Source organism: Astyanax mexicanus, chromosome 10 (genome assembly GCF_023375975.1).
Source record: "Astyanax mexicanus isolate ESR-SI-001 chromosome 10, AstMex3_surface, whole genome shotgun sequence".
In the NCBI taxonomy this organism is placed as follows: Eukaryota; Metazoa; Chordata; class Actinopteri; order Characiformes; family Acestrorhamphidae; genus Astyanax; species Astyanax mexicanus.
The window spans coordinates 37,642,665-37,660,597 of NC_064417.1; the positions used below are offsets into that span (position 1 = coordinate 37,642,665).

General features: G+C 36.7%; 3 protein-coding genes across 4 annotated transcripts in view; 2 read left to right on the forward strand and 1 right to left on the reverse strand.

Annotated features, from left to right (window-relative positions):
- fermt3b (FERM domain containing kindlin 3b) lies at positions 1-13,421 on the forward strand. 2 transcript variants are annotated; one of them, XM_007246393.4, is made up of 15 exons: positions 1-1,397; positions 2,722-2,846; positions 3,110-3,343; positions 3,771-3,887; positions 4,043-4,211; positions 4,973-5,075; positions 5,841-5,948; positions 6,487-6,612; positions 7,666-7,712; positions 7,998-8,122; positions 9,830-9,936; positions 10,533-10,748; positions 11,301-11,425; positions 12,554-12,695; positions 12,937-13,421. In XM_007246393.4, exons 2-15 carry the CDS (start codon positions 2,723-2,725, stop codon positions 13,114-13,116), a joined length of 1,923 nt encoding a protein of 640 aa, XP_007246455.3. In that variant the 5' UTR covers positions 1-1,397; position 2,722; the 3' UTR covers positions 13,117-13,421. The 2 variants fall into 2 exon arrangements, with proteins under 2 accessions (XP_007246455.3, XP_007246454.3); XM_007246392.4 differs by lacking the exon at positions 1-1,397 and having other exon boundaries at positions 1,556-2,846.
- Positions 11,660-16,920, reverse strand: trpt1 (tRNA phosphotransferase 1). The gene is made up of 7 exons (XM_007246394.4): positions 16,546-16,920; positions 16,329-16,410; positions 16,055-16,224; positions 14,610-14,787; positions 14,242-14,298; positions 14,030-14,140; positions 11,660-13,925 (listed from the first exon to the last, which is right to left on the reverse strand). The coding sequence occupies exons 1-7, from the start codon at positions 16,606-16,608 to the stop codon at positions 13,903-13,905; spliced, it is 684 nt and encodes a 227-aa protein (XP_007246456.1). The 5' UTR covers positions 16,609-16,920; the 3' UTR covers positions 11,660-13,902.
- The window catches only part of ctsf (cathepsin F), a 14,412-nt gene continuing 13,364 nt past the window's right edge, over positions 16,886-17,933 (forward strand). The window contains exon 1 of the mRNA XM_022684070.2: positions 16,886-16,904. The gene's annotated coding sequence lies outside the window, so the exon portion shown is untranslated. The remainder of the gene's footprint in view (positions 16,905-17,933) is intronic.

Below are 17,933 nucleotides of genomic sequence, written 5' to 3' on the forward strand. Positions count from 1 at the left end.
GAAATGACTTTATTTTAAGAATTAGAAGTGAAAGGATTGTGTGCATTTTAAAGTTGATTAGTTAGCAACGCCGATTCACATGAGAAAGTAAGCTCAGTGTTTTATAACCTATTGATTTTTTTCATTTTTCAGAAGAAAAATCTAAAATGAAGTTATGAGCAGCCATTATACACATACATATTTGCATAAGACAACAGGATTAAAGCAGTTCAGGGGAAAGAGTGTGTATGGTGTTAGCCATGTCTTCAATGGCTTGTGTGATGTGCACATCACAACGTCCAAATAATCCCAGTTTAAGGTAGTGTACAGTAATCTATACAGCAATACAGAGATTTCTGTGATGACCACATGCTATTAGAGGAGAGCATAGTGTCACTTTTACTCCTTCTTTTACAAAAGTGACCAACATGTACTATTTGCCTGCAGACAGCTTTCCCCTGATTTCACTATAGACCATTCTGATTCTAAATATTGTGTTAAGAAGTAAATGTACATCCTTATAATTTCAAGATGTTTTTTGCTTACTTCTCAAAATAATGACTTAGTTTCTGAAAAATAATAGGATAGCAATTTACTTCATAATGAGAAAGAAAAATAACGTAGTAAAATAGCTTAGAAAAATAACTTAGTATATCAAAGTAAAGACTTAGTATCTTACAATAAATTGATAGCATCTCAAAATAAGGAATTCAAATTTCAAAATAACGACTTAGTATCTCAAAATAATGAGATAGTATCTCAAAGTAATGATTTAGTAAGGTAATAATGAGAAAACAATATTTGCTGGATTTCTTATTTTGTTTTGATATGTTACATTTTTGTGCACATATTACTCAAAAGGAACATCAGACCACTAATAATAGAATACAGACCACATTGATAATAGAATACACATCTGCAAATATCACTTTTGACCACTTTGTTACTGTGTAGTCAGCAGATTTCAACAGTTTAGGACATATAGTTATTAAATCCATATTTGCTAATTTGGCTCAATATTGTTTAGGCCTAATATACACTGGTTCAGCCACTCAGGTCAAAAGAACTGATCTTTCAGTGTTCCTCAGCTGCCCAAGCTCCATTTAAAGTAAATAATAGAACTGCTAAAATAATTTATCCTTTTAAGGTATATCTTGAAGTACAATTCTTATATATATGTTAAAAGCCCCTGACATGAGCACACACCCACTTAAATTGTGGTTACACTGTTCTGTTATGCGGAAGTTGACAAAAAAAGAAAAAAGAAAAAACCCACTATTTCACACAACTACGCCTACATGCAGTTAACCACACCTTGGGCTGAAGCGAGTCAGAGACGGGGGTATAGGGTCACATAGATGACACTCTGAAAAAGGGAGGACACCATCCAGCAGCGCGCCCAGTGAAAGGCAGAAAAGGTATTTATGTTTATAATTATGTTTATATTTGTTTTCATCTGTAAGTATGGTTAATTTATACTGAGTGATTTACAGGGATGTACTAATTTACACTCTCACATTCACGTGATATTGTTATCAATACTTAAACAATCTATTATATATATTATGTTATATTTATTATTTAAAATATAAATGTTTTACATGATGGACAACATGACATACAATATCCCAATAGCAATGGTGGCATATGGTAAACCACTATAATAAAAAAATAAATACAAATGGTTTTATTCAACATTATTCAAAAAGTTATGATCTAGAAACTAGAATTTATGTGAAACATGAGTTTATTCCAAGTAATTAGTGCATTTGTACTGGTCTGTGTACGAATTCTTGTTGATTTATGTAAGAGGTAAAGGGCATTTCTTGCATTTTTCTGTAAGGTTGACCAGTCCATAAATAATGGCAGCAGATAATCAGATACTTTGAAAGCAGGCCTACTTCTGCAATCTGTTTAGTTCTTATAAATGTGTTCATGTAGTGTTCTAGACACAATTATCAGTTAGACTAATTTAGATAATGTCAATATATTATCTAATTTAGATCATATGTAGAGATACATCCAGTGGTCTACACAGTTCAGTGTATATAAGGTTAAGAGAGGCTGTAAATGTTGAACTGAAAGAGGAAACATGGTTCTGAGAGATTGGGCAAAAATGGGAAGCATTCATCACTGTGAACTTGACAAGCCACGGAATAGCACTGTCACACACATAGGGAGGATAAGGGTGGTGTTGGTGATGTGTGTGTGAGTGTGTGTGCTTTAGCACACGGTTAGCATGTGATAGAGAGCACTCTAGTCATAGTTTCAGAACATATGTCTTGAGCAACAGGGATGTTGGTCAATTTGGTCAAATATAACATATAACACCAGTATATCTTATATCTTAAAGACCTAATTCAAAGTGGATCAGATCCCAATTTACCAATCTCTCCATACCTCCCCAAGTATGTTTAGTCTGCTAGGATACGTTTTGGTATCCAAAACTGGCCTCCCTTGTTTTGATTGGAAGCCCCCTAATTATACTTGTTCCCATCACATTAACCCATTTAGTTATATAATGGTGTAAAGAAAAAATCGCCTCCTTGGCAGGTGAGTTAATATAAAAAAGGGGTTAAGTAACATTAAATAGAATTACTTCTGTTATAAGTGAGACTGTATGATAAATAGTGATATAATGAACCTCTAAGTTAATTTGGCGAAGTCATATGCATTTTCATCAGTCTCTGTCTCGCTCTCTTTCTCTCATTCTTACCTCTTTTTCTCTTTCTGTGAGATCAGAATGGCAGCGTGGGATCTGTCAGTTATAGTAGAGGACATGGGCCCTGAAGCCCCACCCCTCAAAATCAGTGTCACCTCAGATCTCCATATAGGAGGAGTCATTTTCCAAGTTGTGGAAAAGATAAGTAAGTGTTTGACCTCAGGAAAAAACAACACACAAAAAATGCTAAATTAAGATTGTGTATAAAGTAACCTTTTATCAGAGGATGTTGGCACAAAATGGGAAAGTCAGATATAAAAAGGCAGCATTTCTTATATTTACTTTGACTTTTATTTCATGCCTTATTTGGTCAACTTTAATTAAAATTGAATTAATTTCTTAATATACATTCATTCCTGTAACACAGAAAAAACATTCATATAACCTGTATCTCCTGTTGATTGTCAGATTTGCAGCGGGACTGGTCAGATCATGGTCTGTGGTGGGAGCAGAAGCAGCAGTGGCTCTTGCGGACTTCCTGGACTCTGGAGAAATATGGGATTCATGCAGATGCTCGCCTCATTTTCTCCCCCCAGCACAAGCCCCTGCGTCTGGGCCTTCCTAATGGGGTCACCCTTCGGCTCCGCGCGTGCTTCTCCAGCTCAGTCTTTCGCACGGTTCAGGGAATCTGCAGGGTCTTGAGTGAGTGTGCCACACTATAACGATAATCCCACACTATAGTTAATATATCTGCCTTAAACTTAGATCCCCATCTAAGCTTGAATTTTGTGCTCTGATCTTCATGTTGGTTCAAAACAAATGGGATTCATTGAAGTTTGGTTTAATTGAAAAACTGTTTCAGTGCTTTTTGTCACCAACCTAACATTTAATTTACTATTAAAACAGCTATTTTCAATAAACCAGCAGAAAATATTAATATATAAAAATGACATATAATAAATAAAATATGTTAGATGTTCAAAGAATACCATCTTAAAATTTTACAATACAATTTTACAAATATATTAAATAAACATATTATAGTGAAGCTGTTGTATTTTTAAAAAGACAAGTGTAAAATCTTTATATATTACTATCTGTATTACCTGTATTTTTTCTTTTTTGACAGACATCCGCCATCCAGAGGAACTGTCTCTGTTACGGCCTGTGGAGGAAAAAAAGAAAAAGAAAGATAAGGATTCTGCAGAGGACGAGTATGACCTCACAGATGTTCCCCTGACCTCAGGTATTTTAAAATGACGGTATTTTAAAATAATTTCATCCCTGGTAGTGTACTTTGCATGTATATGCCATTAATTATTATATAGTTTAATGAGATGGTTGGACAACCACCAGAAACCAGCTCTAATGAGTCTAATTCTAAACTTTCTCTGTCTTCAGTATCAGTGCCAACTCTTTACAATGGCATGCCTGCTCATTTCGCTGACTCTCCGAAAACTGAGTTTGTCTATAGGATGCTTTCTGTCTGCCAGCCTTCACCTCCTCCTGAGACCATTGCTAAACTCTACCGGCCGGCAAGCAAAGTGGACAAAACACACATTCATAGCAGGTACAAGTAAAGAACACCAAGTCTACATATTGCACATAAAAGCACATAAACCTCTAATCGTGATAAACATGTTATGTCTTATGCAATCCTAGAAGAAAGCAAGTAAGTTATGTGGTATGTTCTATTAATTATAAAGTGGACCTAAACTGTTAACATAACTACCAGGCCGCTTCAATGTACCAGATAAGAAACTGAATCATAATACAAAATAAAAACTTTGGCTTAAGGAAATGTCCTCTAAGGCTACCTTCACATTACACATTGCTTAAATCCAATTTTTTGCTCAGATCGGATTTGGCTGTCTTGACGGTTCACATTCACAAATGTAAGTGACCTGTTTCTGCGTGTAATGTATAGAGTAGCTTTACAAAGGTGAAATGGATGCGTTAGCAGCTCACATGTGGAGCATCTTTTGCTGGAGTGAAGAGCAAACAGCTCTCCTGAAGTACGTGTTCAGGTCGAGAGAGAGAGAGAATCAAGTAGTGCATGCGTAAAAACAAAAAGATGCATGAATTCAGATTTGACCGTTCACATTCATGTCGCATGTCCATGGATCGGATATGTATCCGATTTAGGACCACATATGAAAGTGACTTAGATCTAATTAGAAAAAACAGTCATAAAAAAAATTAGATCTGAACCACAGTGAGCAAAAATAGAGTCACTTCAGCCAGGTAATGTGAACGTAGCCTAACTGGACCTAAATTTTAATTAAATATCTGTGTCTTGAAGTGTGATTATCCTCTGTCTCATACTCACAGGTGGCTGGATTCATCACGCTCACTCATGCAGCAGGGAATACAGGAGAACGACAAGCTGTGGCTTCGCTTCAAATACTACACCTTTCATGATGTGGAACCCAAGGTGTGTATATTAGTCTGATTGGAAGCTTTTCTGTGGCTATGTAGAGCTTACCTCCACACACACACTGAATAAACACAGATCATACTTTAAAGAACAATTCTACTGATTTTGAGCTGGGCATTGCTATTTTTCTTTGTTGTATATTGCAAATACAAAAACTTTCACCAGAAGTCATAAAAATGCAAATAATTAAATTAATAGAATAAACGATATTAGTCAGATATGATCTGTCGGGAAAAAATTAAATGCTTGGGATTTTCCTTCTGTTTCAAGCCCCAGATATGTAGCATGTCATGCTTGATTAAATTTAACATTGTTTCTGACATTCCTTGTTCTGCAATCTGATTATTAATCAGCATGCATTCAGATGGCAATCCTAGAACAATATATTTTGGCCTGTCCTAATTTAGAGTGGTTTAAAATGACTCAATGTAGTCTCTGCAAACTCTGATTTGATTAGCAGTGATAGAAACCAGGGTTAAGATGTTTAAAACACAAATACATTTATTTTATTTACTATCAAAAAAAACCAATGTACAGTATCAATGTAAAGTTTATATATGTCATGGTAATGATGGTAGAATAGTGAGTGGAAAATATGATTGTATTGTAGCAATGTTTTTCATCTTTTTAAACTTTCATAATGTATCACGCATTGGGCAAATCATTTGTAACCATTTTTGTGCAGTAACATTCAGTAGCATAGCTTTAAAAAGCCTTCGACTCTTCCTCTTCCCTGGTTCAAATTACCTCCACCTCTTTCAGTATGATGCGGTGCGTATGACGCAGCTGTATGAACAGGCACGCTGGGCAATCCTGCTGGAGGACAATGACTGCACAGAGGAGGAGATGATGCTGTTCGGAGCCCTGCAGGTATATTTTATTCAGAAACTTACCATTTTCTGTGCATTTCAATACATTACAGTTCCAGTGCTCACTTTCGGCTAAAGCATCATTAACGTAATGTGTTTTATTTATATAAAAAATATGCACAGATTAGATTTTGGATAAGATATGTTAGGGTTCTCTTTTCTGTCCCCTCTCATTATTGGCCAACTCAAAAGAGGCTCAGACCTGGATCTATGTAAACCTGTATTGTGACAACAATCACTGTGAAAAACACTATATTAATACATTTAAAAATGAAAGGACAGGTTACTTTCTGTTCCTCTTTTTCCTATATGAGAAACTATTTATACAGCACTTCTATGCATGGTTTATTTTTACACCAAACTACAGAATATTCTGTAAATTAGTTTTATTTAAGTCAAATAAATAAGCATATTCAATACTTCTTTTCATTAGTCTAAAATCTGACCATTCTGAATCTGAATATTCTGACCTGAATACTTCTTGCATTGCTGGACTTCTTCAAATAACAGGCCTAACAAATAATCTCATCTTTTCTCAGTACCACATAGGCAAGCTATCTCAGACACAGGAAGTAGGCTCATGCCAGGGCATGGAGGACCTGGATTCTGCCCTGAAGTCCTTAGAGGTCAAGATGGTAGGAGACAATAACAACTCTGATTTACTGGTGAGTCCAAAACTCACACCAACACAAACACACACAGTATGATTTCACTGTCAGGCTAAAACATTCTCCAAAATGCTAGCTGTACAGGAGATTAAAAAAAAGGTTTTGATTGTGTCAAAACGTTCACGTTCATGTATGCATTTGATCTGTTTAGTTTTGGTTTCACACTGGTTACGCTCACATTTTAGTGAGAGTACAAAAGAACTTCTCTACATACATCCTGTTATCATCACCTATGTGGCAGACATTGTTGGGTTTGTAGAAGGGCATGTGTAGGAACGTGGGCGTGTTGTCAGTAGGGTAAACTGACTTTTCAGATGTTGTGCTGTGTCAGCCAGTAATGCATATACAGTACACCAGAATCACTGTAACAGATTACTCTTAGTAACTTACTTTTCTGTTTATAGATAAAGATTAATCTACAGTTACAGAAGACACAAAAATCACTAGCATCATCTGTAATCAGCACCTATACTTGTGCATACTGCATGTACACGCAAAGAGGAGTCGGTTTTTGCCAAACACTTGTTCTTTTTCTTCTTCTATTGTTTATTAAGGAGAGATTACAGCCTGCCTCAACTTGACGTAATTTGTTTAAAAGTCTGGACTATCGGAAAAGTGTTTCACACACTGAAAACTAACTAAACCATGGTTCAGTTGAACTGGAATGAGACCATCTCAAATTTCACCTTTTAAACCAAGGTGAAAATCTTAAGGTTTGGACCTAATAAGATTGGTGTAAAAACATCCTGTGCTGTTAGTTTATCACCCATAACTATAGTCATTTTGTCCGAAGCAACTAGCTACCAAATGATTTTACCAAGCAGCTATGAGAATGACCACACCTATTCTGAGCTATTTGAAAGCATGATGTGTATTACATTTCTTTCAGTGCGTGTTGCATTCTGTTAGTTACTTCGGGTAAAGCTGAATAGCTGCACACATAATTGTGAGACAGTTTGGATAGCTACTGTAATTAATTTAGATTCTGAAATGTTTTTTTTTTGTGTATTTTGTCCGCACTCTTTAAATGACTATGATTTTTTGATACAGAGTAACATGACTGCTCCAGAACTGAATGGATACCTGAAAATGTTTCGGTAAGGACCATTTCTCAGACATGGTTACAGATTTTTTTTCTCCCTGAGAAATATTAAAACAGTACACAAACCATGTACTTATGTTAATGTAGAGATACCCATTACTAAAGTAAAAGTATATGTCCTCCCTTTAGATCTAAAAACTATATATATAGAGTAAAAATGGATATTTGACATTATTAATACACTAAAATGGAAAAGTATGCAAAAAGGTAACAAATTTACATATACTTGGTTATTGTCTACCATATGTCTAAAACATCTTGTCTTTGTTTTGCTGTTTAGACCCAAAAGACTAACTCTGAGGGACTACAAACAGTACTGGTTTAAGTTTCAGGACACATCTATCTTCTATTACAAAAGTTTTGAGGACCGATACGGAGAGCCAATCCAGCAACTGAATCTGAAAGGTAGTATCACATTCACACATTACCAGACTCAATGTGATGTAAACTATGGCCTACAATATAAAGCACCAGATTAGCAAAAGACTTAAGAGTCTCATATGAAGTGGACTAAAACACTTTGCTCAGTGTGTTCCTGTTTTGCACTGCACTTGTAAAATGTGTGAAGGGTTTACACAGTTGTGGTCATGTGGCTAAAACCAAAGCAGAGTCATTGGCGTCAGGTTGTATGACGTTGTGTATGCAGATGATTCACTGAACATTTTACCAGAAACACTTACCATTTACAGTAGGTGCCCCTTGTTGGTTTACAGCAAGTGACTAAAGCTCACTAGTTGTTGGTCTATTTATCAGTCCCCTCTACTCCCCCCTCACTGATAGAAAAAGACCACCACAGGACCTTTTTGGGTGGTCGAGGTTTGAAAGCATAATCGTGACACCAGCTTGCTCAGATTGCGCAGATTATTCAGTCTTTTAAACACAGGCCCTCATGCAGTGTAAGTGTGTGAGGGAATAGAACTTCCTGGTTGGAGTCTTTATACAACAATCACCTAAAACACATTTACTGCTTTTAGGTGAACTTCCCCACTGATAGTAGAAGACCACCATAGGACCTTTTTGGGTGTACTACACTGGCTATAAACATGCATGTTGTATATATATATATATATATATATATATATATATATATATATATATATATATATATACATATTATTGTACATATTATAAATATGTACAACATGCATGTTTATAGCCAGTGTAGTAGTGGCATTCATTCCACAATGGTGTGTTGGCCCAAAACTGGTTCACAACTTGTATGCTTTCTAGGCAGTAATGGCAGAGAGTGGTGTGTATACTGTGAACCTACAAATTGCACTGGAAAAAAATCTAATACATTTAATATAAAAGATAAATTTCCCTAATAAACACAATAAACGCGTAAGCGTGAATATATTGCAAATGTGCCAGAACTAGTAGCCAGCCATTTGTTATAGGTCAAAACAGGTCAAAACTGTTGTGCTGGTCCTCTCAGTTTCAAACGCCAACTGAAAACATGCAGTGTGTATTGATGAGACAAGACATGGAGTTGTAGTGGTTCCTTATGATGTCTTGTGATAATCCGGCTCTTGCAGCATAAACATTCAAGCTGATTTTGCAGTAGGGATGAAGTGTTAATAGTGTGTCAAATAGCATTAAACACATTTTTAATTTGGGATAGGTCTGGTGATGTGACTGGCATAACATGGCATAAGATCTGTGTCTTCAAGGCATGAGCACTGTACTGTTTACCAGAGCCACACCAGAGTGTGCGTTTAGAAAAGGTAGGACCGCTGGGTTCAGGACCTCATTAGTGCCTGTAATGTAGACCAAAGATGATCTGGCTTCATAAGAAATTGCACCTGTCGCCATGGTCCCAGGTCCTCTGGATGTGTGAAAACAAACCATTGATCTTGATGCTGACCACAGAGCCTCCACTCAAGGATTTGTTGGTTGTTTTCAGCAAGACAAAAACAGAACTCAACATTAAATATGATTCAGTTTAGCTTTTGTATGACATACACCTTCCTTTTTGGTGGACACAATAAACCTGTGTTAAATATATATTCTTTATTCCATTACTAATTGGTTGAATTACAACTGCAGGTGAATGTTTGTTTATATGATTTAATGTTGTTGGACTGTGTGTTGTTGGACTGTGTGACCCTGCAGGCTGTGAGGTGGCTCCTGATGTAAATCTAGCAGGACAGAAATTCTGTATCAGACTCCTGATCCCAGTGCCGGAGGGCATGAATGAGGTCTATCTGCGATGTGAGAATGTAAGTAACATTTAGAGGGTGATTATTATAAAGCATCTGAAAAAGAATTTAAGGAATTGCATTGTATTCTATAGATTAATGGCATTAATTAAGATCTGTTTTGGACCAACTTAAAAGTCATTCATGTCATGTACATGTTCATGCCAAAAGGGCTAGCAGGATAAATTATAATATTACTGAATGCACACACCAGTATAAGTCTTGTAATGTGGTTTAAACACTGGATACTAATAAGTGACAAATGATAAGAATTATGAAAGTTGGAGCAAAGGGTGGGTATTGAGTGTTAGATGGAGGAACATTCTATTTCTGTAGTCAGAGTCAGCATTTAACATTTCCTGATCAACAGTATCACATCATGTTTAATAAAAATACATCATAAAAGGCATTACCACACCCAAAGCACAGTAGACCCCACACACACATCCCACAGTCCTTTAGCTTATGTGAAACACAATGCTAGTTCTTGTACATGCCATTTGGCATGTTATTGTATTTGTGAAACTTTAATTTACTTTATAGAATTATCAAATTCATATTTTCAAATACTCTTGTTCATTACTCTTATTATTTTATCTTCTTTTACCTTTATCTAGGAAAAGCAATATGCAGAATGGATGGCTGCCTGTAAACTGGCCTCTAAAGGACTGACCCTGCTGGACAGCTCCTACCAGAGTGAGGTGAAGAACATCCAGATGTTTCTTTCCATGCAGCGCAGTAACTCGTCTTCCTCAACTCCACAGACTGACGACAGCATCAACACACAGAGCCTTGTTTCGCCTCGCTACACCAAAAAATACAAAGTCAAGCAGGTACGGTGCAACCATATGTGGGTTCAAATAATAATATATAAATACTAATAAAACAGTGATTAAAGTACTGTTTAAACAAATACCACACCTCATAAAATCAACCTCGAAACCCCAAGGCATTCTATGTTAACCCACACTCTCGGAACTATCGAAATGACATCAAACATTATATAGACAAAAGTATTGGGACATCGGCTCATTTATTGTTCCTTTTCAAATTATATTAGAATATTAAAAAATAGTTTTGCCTCCTTTTGTTGGGAGTAAATGTCCATGCAACACTGTCTGCTAAATATTGCAGCATGAGGAATAGGATTTGTTTGCATTCAGCAACAAGAGATTTAGTGAGGTCAAGATGTTGCATGATCAAAACCCCAACTTATCCCAAAAGAATAGAGAACAGTCTTTCCAGAGAACACGGTCCCAATTAAAGTTGCTGAAAGCAGTCTTTAGAAGAGTGTCCACAAACATTTGGACATGTAGTTATACAAATGACCAAAAAATATTCTTACTAGGTATTCAAATGTTTCCTGTTTATCTGCTATATTGCAGTTAACCCCTCGTATCCTGGAGGCCTACCAGAACGTGGCTCAACTTTCTATGACGGCAGCAATTCTGAAGTTCCTCCAGATGTGGCAGTCCCTGCCTGACTTTGGCATTTCCTATTTCATGGTCAGGTAAGACAGTCTCATGCTTATTTCATCCTCCAGTGTTTTTACAAACTCTTGTTTTTTCATTCTTACACTTCTGCTTCTTCTGGCTTTGAAGCTACTGCATTTTATTCAAACAAGACCCAACCCATAAACTGTTATTATGAGCCCAAGCCCGATCCAAAAACTGGCTGTTTTTCAGGCTGTTTGAATGAGCGAAATCTGTTGAATGATGTAGAATGATGTTAATTAACACTGAAACACTGAAGAAGCATCTATTATTTCATAAAAATGTTGCACAGCACTGCAAGTCAAACACAGACAAATTGAGGATCTCACCTGCGGCCAGAACTGCACGATTATAACATTCTAACTGGTGCAACTTTCTTTAAACATTTTAACTTGTAACTTACAAGGTTATAATAGTTTTGAAATTTTATTTTTTATTTTTTTTATTTTATAGTTTAATTTGATTTAGTTTTTACTTTTCTCCTCCAATTCAGTTAGTTTTAATTCGTTTTTATAGTGGGGTTTACTAGTTTTTACACATTACATCAGAGAGCTCAATCTGAGAAACACATAAACAAACTCTAAAAAACTTCAAAACTTTTTAAAACTTTATATAAAATAAAAATATAATTAAAAAACAGATGCCTACAACTCAGACTATTTTCTGGAGCCCGACCCAATCTGGCCCGAGGAATGAGGTGGGAAATCTCGGCCGAGTTCGGGTCGGGCTTCAGGTCGGGTTTGGGCAGAGAATCTAATCTTTACTGCCGAGGGTGTGGGAAAGAGTCGAGCACAGTTTAATCATTTTTTTTATGATTTTCTGCTTGAGCAGAAAAAGCTTTAAAGTGCAAGAAGACAGACCTCCAGAGAGTTCCTCTTTCAGGATTTACAGCAGAAGGGCTAGGTTTCACAAAAACATTTTAGTTCAAAAGCAATTCCTAAATAGTTGAGCAAGTATAACAATGAACACTCACTTAACTAGTTGAGATCATTTTAACACTTAGAATCTTTAAGAAAAATGGCTACATACATTTGGCTAAAATTGTAATCCAGTGGTTTTCTTCATTGTTTCTAACAGTACAGAACAGTAGTGAATGCATCATAAAACGAAATTATGATCTGCTGTGTCCACCACTGGCCTTTCAGGTTTAAGGGAAGCCGTAAAGATGAGGTCTTGGGTATTGCAAACAATCGCCTAATCCGAATTGACCTGGGAGTGGGGGATGTAGTGAAGACCTGGCGCTACAACCACATGAGACAGTGGAACGTCAACTGGGACATACGACAGGTTGGTCAAAAGCTTTCTTATAAAATGTTCAGATATCAATACCACACATGTGGAACCATGTGACCTTTGAATGCTTATGATTGTTGTTTTTGCTACTTTAAGTAGATTGCAAAATGATTGACAAAATTATACAGAATGGTTCTATGCAAATGACTTTAGCACCCCTAAAACTGTAATCCTACAATTGCCTCTGCTGACTATTACTGATAATGATTTCTTTTCTGTTGTTTGACTATAACAGGTGGCTATTGAATTTGATGGCAACATCAATATAGCCTTCGGTTGTGTAACTGCAGACTGTAAGGTAGTGCATGAGTACATTGGTGGCTACATCTTCATGTCAACACGCTCAAGACAGCCCAGTGACACCCTGAACGAAGAGCTTTTCCACAAACTCACTGGTGGTCATGAAGCTCTCTGACCGGCACAGGCTGGATGATCCTGAGCACTTATACTCCAGCAGCAGGACTAACAAAATCTTTGAAAGTATTAGTATTATTTGTGGCTAGATCCTATGTCTTTAATTATATAAAAAGTTGTTTCAGCTTGATGATGGAAGTGGTGACATTCCTGAAAGGCTGCAGTGGATGTGGATGTTTATTCAAGACCAAGTAATATAAGTACTGCTGTTTTTTGTTTTCAGTTGTATTTTGTTATATTACAAAAGAGATGAGCAGAATAATACAGAAGTATTTAAACTGAAAATTACATAACATTTTGATGAAATTTTTTTGTTGATGTCCTTTTATTTCTGTGTTTGAATGGCTGCTCAATCTTTGTTGCTCAAACTTCATGCATTTTCTCTGACTGGCAGGTTTATGCTATTTAAATGTAAATATCAATACTAATACAGGAGCAAATGTTTAGTTTGGTAAAGACTTAAAAACATAGTATTTTTTCTAGTGTTCACACTGCTTCTCAACCGGCTTTCAATTCTGCTTACTGAACTAGCCTGGCTTTGAACTGCTACTGTATTTTACATTAAGTGACAGTTGAGGAAACCACTGGCTATCATTCCAACAGACGATCTGTTTCACTGACCCGTATTGTCTGGTATTATCACAGAGAAACATCCTTATCTCTGTTCAACATCACACAGTCTTCCGTTAACCAGACCACAGTTAGTGTCTGCCTCCTGTCTGATAGCTTCTGTTCAGCTCAACAAGGTTTTGTTGTCTTCAGCTCTGAGTGGAATCCTGTACATCAGCTACTGCAGTTCAAGTTCACACGCTGAAATAAAAAGACAACCAGTGAGTGATTCTGATACTGACCAATTCCTCTTTCAGTTTGTGCTGTAATTGTGTTATACAGCAAGTAAAAGTGGCTGTGCTTACGTGACGGTTTAAGTCTTTGGGCACGGGAGAAATATCTGGGCAATAACAGCCCCTCTTTGTCACCTGGCGTCAACAACACTCCGTTTTCTGACCAGTAGAATTCAATTCCATCTAAAAACACAGAAATAATCCAGAATAGCTGTATCAATTTACCAGAAGATCAGGGTTAAGGAGGCTTCAGAAGAATTTTTATTTATTTATTTTTTTTTTACCTGAGAGGGCTTTTGGAACATTGATGTACACTGCTAGATCACAATTCTGTCTCATACCTGGCAAAAGAGAAAATGTTCTGTCAATCCATTAGATTTCTTAACTAATACTAGACATTTACTTTTGCATACAAGAAAAATGGATGGGTTCAGACAAAATGTGATAACTTCTGAAGTGTGCATTAGCTTCAAATATAAATACCAGGAAATAAAAGGTGAAATGTTGATCTTTCATATCATATTCATTTTTAAATATTAAACCCAAATATTTTCAGTCTGCAGCTGAAATAATAGATTGGCTTCACTATTTCAACACTTTTGGAGAGTAGTGTATAACAAATAATCAAATCATTTACTTTAGTTTCTCCTACCACTGATAACTTGGCTATCTCCAGGCAGCCCTGGTGCCAAGTGTATGTGTGTTCTGTTCATTCTGCTCAGCCCCTGACTGCGTATAGAGGCCCAGTGTTTCACATAGGAGCCATGAACAGCCTCCTGTGGACAGTCTGGAGCATCCAGAGCCACTGCTCTCAACTCAAGATCTTCAACCTGAACAAGGCACATGTAACACAGAACAAAGTAACTTTTATTTTGTTACAAAATAAAGATAAATCTTGAAAAATGTACCATCATGTCAAGAGTCACGCCTATATATATATATATATCTTTATTCATTTAGGATCAAAAGATGCTGTGAATCGAAGACTGAAATAAATTATATTGGGTCTCTTGCAGATGAGGTAAATGAGACCAATGCTATTTTCTTTTGTCTTAATTTGTAGCATGACATGTATGTTTATTTGCCTTATGTGACATTGCACATTCTGTCATGTGACTATTGACCATGAACTAGTGCTGGGCGGTATACGGGTTCATATGGTATACCAGAGGGGAATTTAAAACCTGTATGCATTTTTCACATACTGCTGTGGAACGCTGTGCAGAACAGCATCGCCAAAGAAGCAGATACACTAGCCTGTTAGCATAACAAGCTAATGCACTTGAAACTCAGCCCTGTGTGGTAAAATGCTTGTCTAGTGCTGTCCTGCCTACAGAGAACTCAGAACAGCACTGCAACAGAGTTCCTTTTGCTGTTCCTCACTGTATGAGTGTTTTTATCTGATATTGCCCTTTTAAATATATTAATACTGTAGCTTGAAGGATGAATTGAATTCATTTGTTAACTGGGAAAATAAGGGAATTGTGACTGATTTTAATACTGTAATACCTCCAATGAATAATAATATATTTTAAATTGATATTACATTTGTGTCTTACTTACTTTATTTTGATAAATATCTCTTTCAATATTTAAACATTACGTATCTTAGGTCTATTTATAGTGTTTATGGAACTATTTAAAATATGAGTTTTGAAAAAAGAAGCAGTGTTAAAGTTGTTAACGTGTCTCTTTTTAAGGTCTGTAGTTAATAAGTAATATGTTTTGTGGGACAAAGTAAATCCAAAAGTAATCAAAGCCTTCATTTAAAGCCTATATAAAAGCCTGTTTTTAACATTTCATAATAATGATCACAACAACAATACAGTGATATACCATGAAAGTCAGAATTTTGAAGGAAAAAAAAAAAAACTGTGATATGCATTTTTGGCCATACTGCACAGCACTACCATGCTTACATTGTTACTGTGATTCTGATGTAATATAGTGTGCTAAGTATTATTCTGATAAAATCCTTTAACTTTGTGAAATACAATAGGTCTCTCTAAGTTGTATATGCATGCTGCACATGAAACTCTTCCTCACCCTCCACTGTCTTTAGTAGCTAGTTAATAAAAATTTACATTTGTCCTGTACCTGCACAGAATGGCCTTGGTTGGCCCGGATCTGCAAGCGTCCATTCTCTGAATGAGGGTGGAGTTTGAAGCGTTGCTTGTCATTTGTGGCCACCACTCTCTCTAAATCCTCTAGAGAAAATGAGCTGAACTGCGGATGAGCAAGAAGTTCATCCACAAATATAAATCCGTCTGTTACCAACAACACAACAGAAACAATTCACACTGTCATTAATAACCAGTGAATTTTCTTATCACAGATTCTTTATTAAAAAACACAACACAATGAAACACACCTGAGCTCATGTGAAGTCCCATTTTTCCCGCCCCATGTCTCAGAGCGTAAGACATGGACTTGGAGAGACGCACATCTCTGCTCTGGAAGGGAAATATCAACCACAACAGATTAAAGATGGAATTAAAACGAGAAAAACTCAGATAGTTAACATAGTATAGCTAGCTATAAATAGTAACTGCATGTTATCAGAGACACTTGTCCTGGGATTTACTCACCTCGCCTCGGTTCCCTCGTCCTCCTCTTCCTCTTTTTCCTCTCCCTTGATGTTGTCCGTCCATTTAACCAACACGTATTACCAGGAAAATTAAAATAGATTCATGCTACACCATAAAAATGGGGACCAAAAACAAGCCAACAGCTGAGCGCGCTCCGGAACATAAACATGGACGTACAGGTGTAGTTCCTACTCCTAACCAGTAGAGGGCAGAACGACCCCTAAAGACAGCATAAAGCTCTTAAAATCCTCTACAGGCCCCATTGACAGTATATATTAACTGGACCAAGCTGTCACTCCCCGATCTGTACCCCCTGCCCGATTTGACACAAGCCATCCCGCTGATTTCAACGGAGCCAGGTGAGGCCAATCGTGTCACTTCCTGATCGACTTCTCGTGGGGCGTTAACCGGGAAAGTGAGAGATTGCGCAGGCGCCAGCATGACGCGAATCTTCCGCGTGCCGTGCAAACAACCGTACTGTTTAGGAGCTGCACAGACCTATTCAGTCCACAGTGAGAAAAGCTCCATTCCGTCCCAGAATGGGGCTTTTATTTAATGAACATCAGATATAGACTAGAATTACTGATACCCAATATTAGTCCACGGATTTACTGAGGAATATTCATAGTTTGTCTATATAACAAGCATTTAGAAACTCTGTAATGATAATAATAAATGTGTAATATAAATTATGGTTATATCTATACATTATAATTCTCATAGTCTATCTTACTTCTATTTACTGCTATCTTACTATATACAATGTATTGTAACTGTTAGTAGTAGTATTATATTTGCATAATAAGAGGTTACTTTGACCCTGTTCTAATTCAATCAGCTCTGTACTTTTAAATTAAGAGGAGCAACTTCTCCAAATATTACAGCGCGGTATTTTGGGTCGCGTTTTTTTTTACGTCATCGTTAGCATAGTTGTACAAAAACGTTATTTTCTAAAGCTATGAACAGATTATTAATCTTATGGATCAAATGGCAGAAAATCCGTTCTTTGTAAAAAAGAACATGGGCCGCGTCATAATCGAAAACGGCTCGGAAATACATTTATTATTGTTTCAAAGACACCCCGAAATGAATGGAAGTGAATGGATAGCTTTGCTCAAATGGTCCTCTCATCCCTGAGCAGCACACTTCCGGTGGCACGTTTTGGAAGGGAAAAGCTGGGGGCCTCACAGGCCCCTAGAATGAGCCACACCACTCTAAAATTATCTAAAAAGGAACAACCGGCATCTAAAATTACCTTAAAGCAGCCTCCTGGCTTTTAAAATTCCCCAAATCAGCCTCATGGGTCATAAAATGATCAGGAATCAGCCACCCGGCCCCTAGAAAAAAAACTTAATAACCCACACAGCTGTAAAATAAATAAATAAATA

What these genes read in the sequence shown, in the direction of transcription:
- fermt3b (XM_007246393.4), top strand. Translation starts at nt 2,723, where the DNA reads ATGGCAGCGTGGGATCTGTCAGTTATAGTAGAGGACATGGGCCCTGAA. An exon ending in GGGAATCTGCAGGGTCTTGA is followed by an intron (nt 3,344 to 3,770) that starts GTGAGTGTGCCA and finishes CTTTTTTGACAG; the next exon opens with ACATCCGCCATCCAGAGGAA. An exon ending in TTCATGATGTGGAACCCAAG is followed by an intron (nt 5,076 to 5,840) that starts GTGTGTATATTA and finishes CACCTCTTTCAG; the next exon opens with TATGATGCGGTGCGTATGAC.
- trpt1 (XM_007246394.4), bottom strand. Translation starts at nt 16,608, where the DNA reads ATGGACGGACAACATCAAGGGAGAGGAAAAAGAGGAAGAGGAGGACGA. An exon ending in GACGAGGGAACCGAGGCGAG is followed by an intron (nt 16,411 to 16,545) that starts GTGAGTAAATCC and finishes TTTCCCTTCCAG; the next exon opens with AGCAGAGATGTGCGTCTCTC. An exon ending in ACCAAGGCCATTCTGTGCAG is followed by an intron (nt 14,788 to 16,054) that starts GTACAGGACAAA and finishes TGCCTTGTTCAG; the next exon opens with GTTGAAGATCTTGAGTTGAG.